The following is a 17,134-nucleotide window of genomic DNA, read 5'->3' as shown; positions in this document are numbered from 1 at the left end:
GCTATCTCGATTTTCTGGTCCCACATGACTTACGGTATGCAGAACGGGACGAAAAATTCTGGCCAACTCCATTCTCATTTTTTTTGTCGAAAAAGCTAAGAAAAAACCTACCGAAAGCCTCACAATGTGGAAAACACGATATTTTCAGCCATAACTTGCCGTAGATTTGATCTAAGGCCAAGTTAGGTTCTATTGAACTTCATTTTAGTAAAACCTTGTTCATTGGATTCAAAAATGTCGTAAATTATCCAATAAAGTCGCACATAACTAAGCAAACAACAAAGCTCCACAAAAATCTAATAAAGCTACAAAAAATCGAATAAAGCTACATAAAAATTCTCACATAGCTACACAACAAACTGAAAACCAGCCACACGAAAAAAAATCAAAAATTCAATAGCATTCCAATAAATAAAAATCCTAGCGCACCCGAGCCAGCCACAGAACATATTTCACAAAATATTCAGCTAATAATATCCACCGACTGTTCATATTATTTATCGTAACGTAAAAGTTCTAGGCTATACAGCATAGCAGTTGTATCAGCATCAAACAACAGAGGAAATTACAAATGGGAGAGGAAGCTCTGCTTGAACAAGTGAAACAAGATGATAGAGAAAAAAAAGAATAGAAATGAAAAATAATATTAATATTTATGATACTCAGGAGATCAGAGGGAATTAAGGGGAAATTTAAATTAGCATTCCAGTCGGTCTTCATTGCTTCTGCTTGTAATCATCGCATAAAAGTTTTCTGTACGTCCTTTTAAAATTCATAGAAGTATGTAAATTGTGAAAATTTGTTATTTTTAAATTGAATTTTTTATGAGATTCTAAATCAAATTTTTGCTGCTTCTTTGCAGTAGACTTAAAAGCACGAGGAAGTTAAATTGAAAGGAGAGCACCAAAAAAAGGGTTCGCTCAATTTTTATGGGGTGTAAAAAGGCATAAAAAATGTTTTGCAATGAAAAAGAGACTCAAAAAAATTTAAAGGTGATAGCTTTGGACTGAAAAATTGTCTGTTAAAAATTTAATTGCTTTGCGGTCTGGTGGGGATGGTAAGGATTTTTTTGAAAAATTTAATTTGAGGGTCGTTTGGATGTTGTGTAATGAAGGAGGGTAGTTTGTGACTTTTATTGAGATTTTTATGGATTTTGTACAATTTAAATAGAAATTCCTGTTTTTGAAGCAGTTTGTAAGGAGAATAAGGGGGTTGATGGGTCTTTTGGTATCGTTAGGGGAACTACGAGTCTTATCGAACAGATTTTGCTATTCGAAATAACAAGGACATACTCATATTATCCCGAATGAAGCTTTTGACCACAAATCATCCCTACTTGGAAGGCACACGGTAGAATTCAGTCGAATCTCCCTAAAAGTCAGTTTTTTTGCCTTTTCTACAAGATGTGCTTTAAATACTGACTACATCCTATTACGCAACATCCAAATAACCCCTTTTCGAAATTTATTGTTATGCTGAATATTTTAAAATTGTTTTGAAATTTTTTTTCAGAGTTAAATTAATTAGGGGACAAGTGGATGAGTTGAAATGATGAAAATTTTATTGGGGTTGAGTGGCACTTGAATATTTCATGTTTTTAAGAGAACTTTGTAGTTATGTTTAATGGATTTTAAAGCATACAATTTAAAACAATTAAAAATTTACAACAAATCTGCTTGACATTCTTGAAATACTTCAGACAATTACATTTCTCATTCCTTAAAAGTCCCCAAAGGCGACTTCCAACTATAAATTATCACGACATTCACAAAACTTCTTACTTAGCCCCTAATCTCGTGACAAATGACCCAAACCCAAATAACAAATTACTTCTTTTCATCATTCATTTGCTAAAAGTGTGCAGCACACAGAGAGTCAATAGAAAGTGTGACAATGTTGTAAAAGTGATTAATGAGAACTTACACAATAGTTTCCATCTTTATTTGTTTATTCTTTTTGATTTATTTACTTCCAAAAATGCGATTGATTAAATTTCTCTTTACTCGATAATTTGCTACATGTGAGAATCTGCAAACAAGAAAATCAGAAATGTTTTTGATTGCAAATCAAAAATTTCTATTTTTTTCGATTTATTTGAAAATATAAAGAAGTAAATTGAGCATGAAATTGGGGAATAATTCGATATAAATGGTGAATTGAATTTTTAATTTGGAAACAGATAATTTAATGATGTTTGGGAGGGAAATTAATTGGTTGTGATATGGGTGTTGATGAAAGTGTTGCTGTTGAGGCTGAGAGGTGTGAAGTAGGTAAACATGGCTATATTGAATCCATAGTAAAATATTTGAGCTTTGAACTTTGTGTAGATTAAAAATGATTGAGAATCATCTCAAAAATAAGTAAATGAAGCCATACGAATGGCTTTTGATCTCTTAGCTAGTATGGCTTACAAATGAAGGCATGGTACATTCGGTTATGATGCCTGTTAAGTAAATGCAGGTGTCAATAATTGTAGAATTGAAATAGAACTGAAATTACTTTCATATTGATGGGCATGCTTTGAGATGGATTTAAGCTTTCGACTTAAAAGCTTTTTGAAGACTAAAAATGCAGTCTGTTGTAGTTTTGACTGCTTTTAAATGCCATTATCTTCCATTGACACTTCCACTTGTAATATTGTGTCAAAAAATCCATTTAAGACTCTCAAGAAACCCTCATTCCACTCCCAAAAAGCTCAATTCTTGTCATTTACCCTCCCCAAATTTCAACTGAAAAATAAACAGAAATTTTCACTTCTTAAACTCTCCAAAAAGCATTTAACATTCGTTGTAACTACCCATTATTATATTTACATAGTTGACAAATTAAATGAAACACTTTCAAGTCATGGAATGAGATGTGAATAAAAAATTGTAAAGTTTCACTTAATTCATGCTCTCATTTTATGATTTTTTATGACATTCATTTGCAAATTGCATTTTAATGTTTATAGTTTCTTTAACTTGTTGGTTTTTTTTGCTCTTAAAAATGTCTTAGAAATGGTAAAATAATAGGCAAATGATAGACAGAGCGAGGAACGTGTAGTTAAAGCTTGCGGCAATATGTAATTTTTTTTTCTAGCTAATTATGCAGTTTCATCGCAAACATATATCTTTAAATGTGAGAGAAAATGACTCGAAATATTTCTTTTATGCAACACTTAGTGCTAGTTAAATTAGCAAATGATTATGACTATTAAGATATGAAGAATTTTTTTTAAAGTACTTGGAATTCAAAAAGCCGAGTAAGTGAGGTGATAAACGATTTAGTTAGACGATGAATGGGATGGGATGTGGATTAGTTTGGTTGATGAGCTAACGGATTTTAGAATGGATAATATGCACGATTAATGGCTGGAAATAATAGAATATGGGTTGATGACTAGAACAGAGTCGGAGATAACTAGAGAGTCCCTTGAGGGCTTCAGTGGAACCAATAAATCAAATTTAATTAAATATTATTGAAAAATTTACAAAATACTCACAATTCCTTAAGTTCGATGACCTTCCACTAGAAAACAATTTTCTAAAATGCTGATGCACTCATGTAAGCTCCACATTTCTTCACATCCATTATGAGCATTCACTCCATTCATTAATCTTAATTTATCTACGTAATAAATGTATCACATTCAATCACTGATTGCATTTATGAAGAAATTATGATAGAAAATATTCGAGTGTTGAGAAAAAATTCATTAATCACACGAGTGTGTGCGGTTCTATTCATGTCAGGTGAGAATTTTGATTACACGTTGATTAATTTTTAATAAAAAAAGTGAACGTTTAATGAAAAAATCAATTTTTTGTGTTGTTGAGTGAGTTTTGATCTGTTTGGTGGGTTTTGGAGGTCGTTTGGTTTTAATGGCTCATTAAAGGCATAGAAAGTAATCAATATTTCATTTTTCTTGCTTAAATTTACCTAGCTGACATCCCGAGTGTCGATTAGTCAATAAATGAATTTCTTAGCAGCTTTTACCTTATTATTATAAACAATTGACCTAATTATCTAGTAACCCCCTTTAAAATTCTCATTAAAAAATCAATAAAACCACTTTTCCAACCCTTTAAGCAACAAATTAACCCAAAAAACTCATTAAAACTTCCATAAACCTTGTCATATTAATTTCCATCCTAGCCACGAACATTAAGCTAATTTACATGACGTCCACATGAATGCACTTCTACCGTGTGCCTTCCAAACACCTTGAATTTCCGTTTTTCAATTCATTCCACCCACACGCTCAAAATCATATGACAAAGTAAAGAATTTGTCGCACAGCTAAAATTTCCTGCATCACAACGTGCTGTATATAATTACTCGAGTGTGTATGCAAATGCAATTACAAAATATTTTGCGCCTTATTATAAATAAAGCATTATTATATTTCCATTATTATGTATTTACAATCAAGTAAGCGTGTTCATGTATATTTGAGACGTGTTTCATGGTTTGGTGGATATGGAATTGAAAAATCTGAACATTGAAATATCTTGAATTGAATGTTTTGTTAAAAAGGGGTGGCTGGGGGGTGTTTTGAAATATTCTGCTATGTCATTGTGATTTATAAATGTGTAATTGTATGTTTAAGGACTGACAGATAGTTAGACTTGTAAATAATCGATTGGTAGACATTGAAATGTTGTTAAGTACACAATAGTGGCTTGGAAGCAATTAAGAAGTGATTATAGGGAACAAATGTGACTGTAGATACCAGGAGTCTTTCAGGACAGGCTGTAAAGTGAAATTAATCAAAAGATGATTTCTGCATGCGTACAGTATATAAAGTACAAGCCGTAGCGCAACCTAAAGCTAAGATATCTACGAAAAATGGTCGCTAGGGACCAAAATATAATTATACTTACCTATTTGCTTATAGACTAAGTCTAAAATAGATTCTAACTTCCAAAACCTTCTGGGAGTTCAGATTTAAAATGTAAAATCCACTAATTTGTAGTATGGACCTGTGCTAATCGGGAAAGACATTCAAACAGCTCCACAATCAGCATTCCAACAATCAAAGAGGTTCACTCACCCAGCTAGAGTGCTCAACTCATAAACACGAGTCCATTTGACAACAAAATTTACAATCCTATTGCACCACAATCTTGACAATACACGCAAAATAATAAAATAATCTTCAAAAAAGCTCGACCATAAAAACAAAAAAATCTAGAGCACCAAACGGCAATGGTAGTTGCGGATGTTTGAAGCAATTTTCCATCACGAGACTAATTTGATTTGTTTTTTGGTACGAAAATAAAGGAGGAAAAGATATTTTTTTATGAATTAATGCCATGGGAAAAATTTTCATGTTGTAATAAGCTTTACACAATCATAGTTCTCGTCTTTTGCGACGATCTTAATGAAGAAATATGATTGGCTTCAATGACGTTGTGGAATAAAAATTTAATGAATTGATTTCGGGTCAGAGTGTGTCTTTCTGGCATCTCGTTTATGGAACGACCTTTGTTGTTATGGGACATGGGGAATTGGAAATTTTATTACGAGCAAGAATTGCTTGTGCGAGGGTTTTTTGTCAAGGACGAGAATGATGTGGCAAGTGTGGAGTAATTAATGACTTTGTGTTCATGCTGCTGACTCGTTAGCAACTATTCAATGTTCTTTAAATCAGCACAACTTTAATGAATTTCCGAAATCTTTACTGAAAATCAACCTCAAAACCCCAAGCCTGCATTAAAGCATACATCTGCATTTGTATCCACATTTTATACATCATGATGCTAACACAACATCTCAATCTTCATTTTCTATGCCTCTCGAATCATCTTCTCACTTCATGAATTAATTTATTTGCACAATCATCAAGAAGAGTCATAAGCATCCTCTGCATTTAGTTTTTTCTTCTTCTGCTCATTCCACATTATGTGTGTTTTTCTTTGAATATGTCTTTGTGAGTTTTATAAGATTTAGAACAGTACAATTGGGAATAATTCTTCTTACTTTGTGCTGATCTTTCAAAAGTTTTTTTTTTCCTTCTGGTTTGTTGCTTTGTTAGCTGGTTTTGTTGGGAATTTGTTTGATGAGGTTATAGATTGCAGTATATTGGGTTTTGTGAGATATCCTGTGAAAATGTAGTTTGTGTGTTGATGCTGTGGAGTGTCTGGTGTACTAAGATGATTATAGCCAAATGCCTAGAGCGGTAAAATGAGATTAGACGTCATGGTGCCGTCAGGGCTGTCAGGCAACGTATATTATTATGTGTCCTATCGAACACATTTTGCTGTTTGAGTCTCGAATACCACAAAATGATCAATCGATCAATAATCCGGTTCCAGGCCGGACTGATGTTGCTTAATGCCAGCTTGGAGCCTATTTCTAATCGATTAACAGATTGGTGCAATTCGGGAATGGTCAATAACTTAAAAATTCTATAAAATGCGGTTGATATGATAGAATCTTCCTAAATTTGGCAGCAAAAATGCGCCTTATGCCCTTCCATCCAAAAACTACCAAACTAATCCATTTCCATTTCCATCACACAACATAGCTCTTTTCTCTCAAGTCTAAAAGAAAAGAAAAGAAAAGAACATGATTTTAGTGTTATGAAAAGAAATGATACGAGTAAGAGAGAAAATTATAAGCCAAGATACACACAAAGAACTTTATTCAAGCATAAGAACAAATTGTTGCTTCAATCACAATTGTGAAATTTCTTATTTTATCAAGCCGGAATTATTATTTTCATCTTCTCGTAAGTGTAGAAAAGTTTTTCATGTTCTCCATCCATTCATATATTCATAAATGCGTAGAATATCCGAAAGGGAAATGAATTTCGTTTTAATATTTCATTCAGAGATAATTCTGGTTGAATGATGTGAAATTCTACATTGTCATATTGGATATTCTCAGTTAAAAAAAAAGTTTGAAATTTCCTCTCATATTCATTATTGAACTGGGAAATGAGAGATTTGTGAAGGGAAAATGCGGATCTCGAATGTATTGTGAAGATGATGGAATATTACAGAAGTGAATTTGATATTAGATGTGAATATGTGATGGGAAGCTTGTGAATGGGATTTTTTTGATGATTTTTTATGGATTTATATTAATGTGGGTTTTATTTGGTTGAATTATTGCACTCTTAGAAAAATTCTAAAATTTAATTTTAGATTTGTATGAAAAATTCTAAAATTTAGTTTTTAACATAGCACCTAAAACTAAATTTTAGATTTTAAAACTAAAATTTTAAAATTTAAAAACTTAAATTTTTAATTTTAAAATTTTAATATTAAAAATTTTCCTTACAAAAACTAAAATTAAAGTTTTAAAATTAAAAATTAAAATTTTAAAATTCAAAAATTTTAGTATTAAAATCTAAAATAAAGTTTTAGGTGCTATGTTAAAAACTAAATTTTAGAATTAAAAATTAAATTTTAGATTTTTGATTATTTTTTCCTGTAATCAGGAGCAGAAAAATTTCAAAGTAGCCATTAATTATGACTAATAACACAAATATGTGAGTAAGGAATTGAAAGCATGCATTGATGGTTGAAAATTTTGTATCAACTTTTTCTAAATTTTTCATACAAAGTTGGCACATACTTCATCAAGTGATTTCTGCATGCTCTTGTGAAGTTTTATGAGAAAATTTTTTCTAAAATATTAGTTTTAGAATTTTAAAATTCGGGTTTTAGATTTTAAAAATTAAAATTTTAGATTCTAAAATTAAGTTTTAAAATTTTAAAATTAAGTATTAAAATTAAAAATTTAATTTTTAAACTAAAAAAAAATTTATTCTAAAACTAAAATTTTAGAATTATTTCTAAGAGTGTGGATGTTAAAGATCAAGGATATTTATATAAAATGGATTTACATGTTTATTAACAGATTATTTGAATTCTATTGGGACTTATTAATCATGTGATGATTTTAAACGATATACCTGGGAAGTACATGGCGCAGAATTGATCGAAAGCCCAAAACTAGGCTAGCTTGACTCAGACTCTTGGCCAGATGTGATAAAATTCGGCCAAGGCCAAAGCCAAGTCTGTCTGGGACCTGATTTTCAAGATTTGACGACTCCATGTGCCTTTCGAGACTAGAACTTACAATATAAAGCTGTAAATTACAATTTTGGTGCCTGTGGACTTAAAAATGTTGATTTCTGAGTTACTGATGAGCCTACAAACTTCAATACATACTGTACAACCTCCTAGTTCATCTCTGCGTCATAGCCAAACATATTCAAATTCACAGCTTCTTTTTCTACCCAATTACCTTCAAAAATTTCACTGTCAAAGCATTTTTTTAAAAGCAAACCCAATCAAATTATTACTTAATCATCTCATTTTCCTCTCAAGGTCTTTACTTCCATCTCCTTTTTCGAAAAGCTCAGCAACCAAAAGCTTCCATTAAGATCGCAAAAAAATTTTCATTTCCATTTCCTCTCAGCCTCAATACACCATCATCAAATATTCAACAACGAAAATATTCATAAATTTTTTAAGGCACGAATAAAGGAATCAAAAGTGAAAGACAAGCGAAAATAAAATGAAAAATTTACAGAAAAATTATTTCGACAGTTCATGCAGAAGAGCTGAAATTTAGTGGAAGTAAATGAATTGTGTAAAGTTTTTTTTTTACTTCTTTTGTTGGCTTTTACGTATAACGTCGTGAGATAAGAGGAAATTTCAGACGCGATGGAAAATTTATTTTAAATGAAAGACAATAAGTGAGACTGTTTTGGGACGTGTAATGGTTTGGTTGTCGAGATGATAATGATCCAAGTGATGGATGGAGCTACAAGTAAAGGCAAATGGGTTTAAGATGGGTTTTACATACTAGGACTAGTTAAGTTCGGTTTCAAACAGCTTAATGGCTTCTCTGGATAGCAGCTTGGATATAGAGCTTGGTCCAATCCGGCACGAAGCTTAACTTGTCTTTAGTTGCCCCTAAATCATACAGTTCTATCCAATATCCCAAAAAATGCTTGGCGTTCATATTTCCATTAGCATAACCCCTTTCTTCAGCAATTCCGACCACTTTACAGTTCCAAATCCCTCAAAAAATTAAATTTTTGATCATTTTCCTTTCCAACAAAAGACAAATTCATCATGTTGATTTTTATTTAGCACTAAAAGCTGCACAATTCATAAGAAAAATATTCTTCTTGGTTGTTATGAGCTGTTTGGCTGTTAAAGCGTCAACATCATGTTCCATCAAAATTCCATTATTTCTCATGTCTGCTCTTCCGCTTCATATAAAAATTCATAAAGAAAAGGAAGAGAAAAAAAAATTTCTGCTGAGGAACAAAATAAGGCGGTATGGTTGTGAATTATGTATGTAGATTTTTACAACCTTACTGTCTGTTTTTGTTCACATAATGTTTACTTCAGTTGGTTCGATATTAGACACAATGAGACCTTGGATATTATTTGAAATTTATTGTCAACCATTTTGACTTTGTAGACGTTTATTGTGACTATAAGGATATTATGTAGATCACTTGCACGTGAGGAATTGATTCCTTGTGCCGTCATGCCAACCTTAGCGGCTATGTGCTGTCTATGTTGTGACTATCTTGTGCAGCGACAAAATTGAGAAAAACAAACAACATCTCTCAATTTTCTGCATCAACGAAGCCACAAGCAATTGGAAATGACTCAAAAAATCCACAAAATTTATCCTAAAGGCAAATAAAGTGGCGTCGTCTCTTAAAAAAGTAGACACACTGCAGTCATTTTTTATGATATTCCTTTATATGGCTATAATTTTCCTCATCCACGTGCAGTCGATTATGATAACAATTTTGGAAGTAGACGAGAGAGCCTTCTAATGTATTCGCATGTAAATGACCTTCTCTGTTGAAAGTTTTAGGTTGAAAATTAAGTTTTGAAAATTTGCATAAGCTTTTAAGTTGATTTATTGATCTGTCTAGACATGGAATTTTGGGACTTTAAAGTTTTTAAAACGTGCTAAATATAGAGGAATCTTGAGAAGGGATCGAGGTATTTTGGGATTGTGATGATGTCGATCTCAAGATTTTGTCGAATTCGAGCCATCGGAGATCCTTATATTACGGCAATCGATATTGCATCGTAAAATCATTCTTAAATCCTCAACATTCACCCAAAAATTCACATCAACTCTCCCACCTTCTTTAACCTTAAAAAAAAATTCAACTCCATCAAAAAGCCTCCACAATGTCAGAAAAATAATACATTTCATAGTTCACTAGACTATAAAGAAAAACCTTCAATAGACAATATTAAATTAGACATGATAAGCATCAATAAATGACCAACATAAACATTGATCTATGCTGCTGCAGAAGCATATTTCCTTTATGAATTAATGATCCACGCATGACTTGAGTTTCATCTCAATTTTGCCCTTTGTTCATGAAAGGCAAGGATGATTTGGATGTAGAAAGGAAGGAGAAACGGGCTGGTTAGTTTATGAGATTTATAATAAAATTTGACTGATTTTGATGATATGTAGGAATTTATATGGGAAAAATCTAGGATTGTTGGTGATAAATTAGGGGCAACTATTGAGACGAGAAAGAATTTATGGGATCTATGGATGGGGTATGCTGCTTTGTACAAGTTGACTTCGGAAATTGTCGGTTGTAAACCTTATCATCTCTAGACTGATTGTCATCTTTCAGACGAGGTGGTTTGGATAGCCTTTTACCTTATCCTTCTCTCGGCAGCAGTACTTGATGGTTTCAAGGAATACCTTAAGAATGTGCCTGACATTAGATCAACTTTGGACTCAGACTTCGGCTTCCGAAATCCCACTTGAATTAGGTATAGCAAGAATGAGTCAATTTTCAAAGTCAGAGCCAGATTGCCAAATTCATGAAAACATCAAGCTTCACGTCTCATCCCAATGTCAGAATCCCAAAAAGAATTATTCATAAAATATAAAAAATTCATGATATTTTCACAAAAGCTCAAAAAATTATTATTCATTGCCTCCAAAGAAAAACCTTTAAAATAAATGAAGTACAGTGAATAAGGAATGATAAAGCAGTGAGTCTCATCTGGAGCCTTTTCAAAGGAAATAAGCCAATTCTTGGAAAATGAATGAAAAAATATGAAACTGAACCATTTAATAATTCAAATTAAAATGACTTGGAGGCATGTCGAGAAATAAAAAGAAATTTTTGGGTACTTGACTGCGGAATCAAAGGAAAGGCAAATGCAGAGAAGAAGAACATTTGCAGCCAATGTCAATACAACTTCATTTTCATGCGAAAATTGTCTCGAATAAATTGATTAAAATTTTATCAGAAAATGTTGAATTTTTAAAAATGCACCGCTAAATTTTCATTCATAATAAATTTGGGTATGCTGATTTATGCTTTACTTTGTCCTTTGTATGGAGTTGGGTTGCAGCTCCAAAATCGAATTTTGTCGACAAATGTGAAAAATTTATGATTATTCTTTTCGGATTTGGATATTGAATGAGGGATGTTGTTGTGTGATGAATAATTTTGGGGAACTTTTCGATGGTGCCATTTGAATTATTTAGGTTTGGAAGAGTCAGTCGCAGCGATTGAAGTCATGTCGGAATTTAATGAAGTCAGGTTGACATTCTTAACCGAATTCAAGCTCTAGACTCAGATGTGTGACTAAAAACGGTGTTAAAGCTTGAAATTAGACAAAACGGATAGTGGCTGACTCTTGACTATACAAAATTCCACCTAAAATAAGCAATACGATGCACATACAGAACATTATTCCCTAAACATTCCAAACATTCCACAAACTTCAAATTCCAAAACAAAACTCTCTATCAATCACTTTAACTCTATGAGTCCCACAACTCCAATACCTCACATCACGTCTCAATTATGTTAAAACATGAGCGATTACTCAACACAAAATTTCCTCTATTCCGTAAATAACCGTACTTGTTATAAGAACACATAAACACATTGTTTCTTCTACGTTTCCAAAAAACACATTAATGTCAATTTATATGAAGGTCGTGCATAAGCTATTTATCAATTTTCAATTAGCGTAAAATTGACAGTGTAGAACACCTATGACGACTACAGAGCTCATGGTTGAGTCTGTTGAAGTCGATTTAACTCAATTTGACTCAATTAGAACGAATTAAAGACAAGAGCGTTCTAACCAGACCCCGAAAGGCACATGAGGTAGAAATAACACAAAATGAGACACTTGACTAGCCTTAGTTAAATGTGGAGCTGGATTTCATTGAATCCTAGAGTAACGCGAGCCTGAGCCATTTTTTATGCCACGAGCCTTTCGGGCCCCTTTAAACTTGACCCTTCAAATGCCTTCAATATCCCAACATACAATAATTTCCTAACAATTTAAAAATCACAACATTTCAAGCACATATTCTAAAGCTAATTAATTCTTCAACAACCTTTTATTCCACAGCCTCATAACAATAATTTGACATTACATTATGCCTCTATGCTTCATTTATTCCACAATTTTCACAATTCATGCGTGCATATCTATAAATTCTTAATGAACAATTCAATTTTATGTTTTTTCGCTGAATGGAAAATGAGAGAGAGGAAAAAAATCACTGAATGAGAAGTCATTAAATTCACGTAATAAAGCAATAAAAGTTCAACAATCAAATGATGTGAGGTTGCAATCAATCTCATAATTATTAATAATTTTTTGTTCACATTTCTCATTTTTATTTTCCTCATTATAGTGACTATATTGTTTATGGAATAGGATTGTAGGTTTATGTTATGACTTTGTGGCTGGTGGGGTTAATGACTTGAGGTTAGAGGGTTTGAGGTGTGTCTATGGTGGGGTTGTGGGTGTTAGGAGCACTAACTATGGTTGAATAGAGTGTAATTGTGAATTTTGAAGGTTCTATTGCCATTAGACTCAAAAAATATCGAATTATTGATTCAATTGGACTTAAGTCTACCGTCATTATTCTCACAAGTCCAAAATTTACTAAAAGTTCAATAACATCACCTCCGCTAAATAAATCACTTCATAAAACAATAAGCTATACTGTTCCCAAACTCACAAATGTTACAGAAATTCATTCTTGTCCGTACTGCATTGTAGTACATTCCATAATATTGTACTCATTAAACCACACGTTCTGCATTCTATTTTTTTCTCCTCTCACTCAACCATTGGCAGTGATGAATTGGTGTTTTATAAAAAATTGAATTATCGAGAGAAAAAAAAAACTCATTAAATATGCATCAGAAAATAATCAATTAAATTTCAGATTCATTCTGTGAAGAAGAATGATGAGAAAGATTTTTTTTAATTCCATTGTTTCATCAATCCGCATTGGCAGTGGCATTTAATTTATTCACTGACCGAAAAACAAGTGAAATACACGAGATGGTGATGTTGATGGGGTCTTTGGTCTGTTTTTGGGGATGTTGGGGTTGAAAAATTTGGATATTGATGGTTAAGGGTCATTTGGGATTGTAAATGGACTTGATCAGGTTCTGGCTATCTTTAGGGCTTCTCTGGAAGGCTTAAAATGTGGCTTGAAACCAACATAAAACGGATTCAGGACCCAAGACCAGAATGAATCTAATGTGGGGCAAGACTGGGTGAAATTCGGTGAAATCCTGCCACATTTTTGACCTTTTCTACACCGTGTGCTTTTTAGACATACAATTATTCAAATATAAACTCTATAAACTCCAAAACTCATCATACACATAATTTTTGACATTTCCAAAAGTCCCCCCCATTCAACAATACAGACGGTAACCTAACCTCAACTCTAAAAATAATCATCAAAAAATATATTCAAAAATTTTCACATCCCACAGAAAACCCAAATGCTCACCATCAGCACAAAATGTGTCAGGACGGAAAAAACCAACCGTAAAACAATTTTTTCCCATCAAATTGAAAATAAAATGAAAAAATTTTTTTTTTCCTTCATCGTCAATCAAAATTAAAATTTATGTAGATCGAGTTTCATTCATGCTCGTATACTTTGCATGTTTATATGTTTTCCTGACACATTTAAAAAAAAAAAAACATAGTGAATAAAAAATGTTTATCTCGTATTTACTTTGTTTTAAAAGTCATCAAGACGAGTTCTTGTCTCGAGTGTTGATTTTAATTGAAAAGTTTTTTTTTGTGCAGCTTGCAAGCTATGGTACACAATATGTTTATCCTCAGAGCTGTTTAGATTGAAATACTTTATACGGTATCATCGCTTAAAGTTTATAAATATTTAAGGTTTTGGGATTTTTTTGAGATAGAAGCCCGAGCAGCACATGTCGTGCAATCAATCCAAAATCAGGTAGTGGTACCAAGTTGACAATTTAATCTGAATTTACAGAAATACGCTAACACGCAAAACATTATAATTCTGCATTAGGTCGACATGACTCTTGTAATGCGTCGGTTTCAAACTGAATTCGGATCTCAGCCACGTCAGAGTAACGTTCAAATCAGATTCATGCTAAAATGGCACCGAATTTTGACCAAAATCGACATGGTGCCGAATTTCGAAACAAAGTTACTTCGACTCACATCAAATCAACGTGTTTCTAATATGATGCAGGACTTATACCAAAACGCACCAAGTCAGAGTCACCCCCATCTGGAGCTTGATTTTTGATCAATTACCCGACTTGTGCTATTCGGGACGAAACAGTTGCAATGAAAATCTCTGCTTGAATATTGCATATTTAAAGAAAATGTTTAGTCAGATGCTAGCAAGAAGATGAAGCTCTAGATAGTTTGTAGTATGATTTTCAATTTTGTATTTTGAATAATGATCATTTATGAATGATGTCTGTCTCTAAATTGAAATCTTATGTTCATATGACATTAAAAAGTCAAAAATTTGGTCATGGGATAGCGTCCATGAACAGACAGGGACCATGCTCATGAGAACGCTTACAATATTGATTCTAATACTCATTACACTGCTCATTTAAATGGGTATGTTGAATATAGGTCAAGAGTCTTGTTCGGTCCACACCAACTCCAACAACCAAGCTGTCATCGAAAAACAAATTAAATATTTCAAAAGTAAATTAAAAAATATTTTTTGTCCCTCCCTCATTCAAACAATCAGCATAGCATACGATGAACAACATCTGAATGTGACAATTTTGTGTCACTCATTTGAATGAGTTGAAATTATTCAGCAAAAATGCAATATTTTGTGACATTTTATGCAAGCATAAAAATATGTTTTTTCGTATGTTATTGAAAAATGCAACAATCTTTAAAATGATGGACATAAAATGTTTGTTCATTGAGGAAATGATGTGAAAATTTTTAAAAATTTATTTGAGTTATTCTGACAAAAAAAGAATGAGAATTTAATGATACGATAGGCAAACAAATGACGGAAATCAATTAATTTGTAAATAATTTGAAGCAGTCAGTAATTTTTTTATAGGCTGTGGATGGTCATTAAATTTGCATTTGATGAAGAGATGCTAATGTAATAAAATTTTGTGCTTAATTTTGTGGTCTTGATTTGAATTTAGTTAATGTCATTTTGATGTCGTCGACTTGATTTTTGTGGGTCCATGATTTGAAATAAATTAGCGACTTTAATTTGATTTTCAATAAAATTAGATTTTTCCGAGTCATTTCCAATCTTTCAACTTTTATTAACTTAAGAAAACAATTAAAAAAACTTAATATTTAATTCAATTTATTCTCAACGAAAATTAATTGAATTTTTACCTCAAAAACTCCATCAATTAGTGGGTAGATCATACCTTCAGTAAGTCAGGCAAACCACAATCAATTTATCATCCGAAAAAATATATATATTCATCCACCTGTTGCGTTGTGTTTATTTTCAAATCATAAATTCATTAACCTTTCTGGGTAAATTTACGTCGATTCTTAAACTTTTTTTTTGGGAAGTTTTTTGTGCTTTAAAATATTGAATTTGATGGGTTTGTGCTTAATTTTGTTGATTTTTTGAGTTGGTTGGGTTCTTTAAATGACTTCAATTTGAATCTTAATCAGTAATTTCCAATATTTTTATTAAAAATGCACCGAATATTTTAAAATCATTCAATAAACTTCAATCAAAATTCTTCATGATCTTCTCAAAAAAAAAAAAACATTAAAATATTCAATATTATAAATGAATTCTTATGCTCTAATCAGTCAAGCTGAAAGTTTTCAGCAAATAAGAATTGATGAAAAATGTGAAAATTTCCACTGAGTGAATAAAATTCTTGTAGAAAATAAGATTTTTGACATGAAAAAATTTCTTTCCACCCACAGATGAGGAGGAAGTTCCTTGAAACTTCATGTTGCATGAAAAATTAAAGAATTTTCATTCTCATCTCACGCACATTAATCATTTTCAATTAAAATTAACGACTAATTAAAATTAAATTTATTTTTTTTATATTCTTTCAGATGATGAAAATTCTCACGTACACGGCGTGCTGACATCAGACAATTTATTTGATGGTACAATCACGACAGGAACGGAACAATATTACATCGAACCATCGGATAAATATTCCGATGAATTAGGAAAGAATGGCGTACATACAATAATTTATAAATTGAGTGATGTGAAGATGGATGTGCATAAACATAATACAGATAAAAGTGATCATGAGACGCATTGTGCTAGTGAAAAATTATATAGAAAAATGCATGAAAGTGAGAATGATGAGAATATTCTATATAATCATTATAAAGTGAATGAAAAGTCTGATATTAATAATCCTTATAATAATAAATTTAAATTATCAAATCATTATGATAACGGTCATGATGATAATGGTGATGAAGACATAATTAGTAGCAGCAGTAGAGGCAATAATCAGGGTAATGCTGACACTGCTCATAAGCGCATGAAACGATGGCTAAAGGTGAGAATTAAAATTAGTTTTTTGATAATTTTTTAGGGGAATTTTGTGTCAATTTGCTGCAGGATTTTTAAGGATTCTTTTGAGATTTTTTTTTTAAATTTTAAAATTTTCGAAAAAAAAAATTAAAGTTTCGAAAAGTTTAAATTTTAAAAAATTTTAACATTTCAGTTATTTTCTATTAAAATTGAATTTACTATAAATTGAAAAATTTATTAAAATTCAAAATTAGCCAAAAATCTTCAAAAACTGAAAATGAAATTCAATTGTGAAGCACCAAATCTACATAAAAATTCCAAAACTTTCCAAACAATTCTC

General features: G+C 31.7%; 1 protein-coding gene across 1 annotated transcript in view; it reads left to right on the top strand.

The window, feature by feature from the left end:
- Positions 1-17,134, top strand: part of Kul (Kuzbanian-like) — a 123,792-nt gene that overhangs the window by 49,826 nt on the left and 56,832 nt on the right. The window contains exon 4 of the mRNA XM_070649750.1: positions 16,356-16,819. Within this exon, the coding sequence (XP_070505851.1) occupies positions 16,356-16,819 (464 nt within the window). The remainder of the gene's footprint in view (positions 1-16,355; positions 16,820-17,134) is intronic.

The sequence above is a fragment of the Chironomus tepperi genome, unplaced genomic scaffold (genome assembly GCF_022539635.2).
Source record: "Chironomus tepperi strain 1889 unplaced genomic scaffold, CSIRO-AGI_Ctep_v1 contig_430, whole genome shotgun sequence".
Classification (NCBI taxonomy): Eukaryota; Metazoa; Arthropoda; class Insecta; order Diptera; family Chironomidae; genus Chironomus; species Chironomus tepperi.
This window is presented reverse-complemented; position numbering and strand designations above follow the sequence as displayed.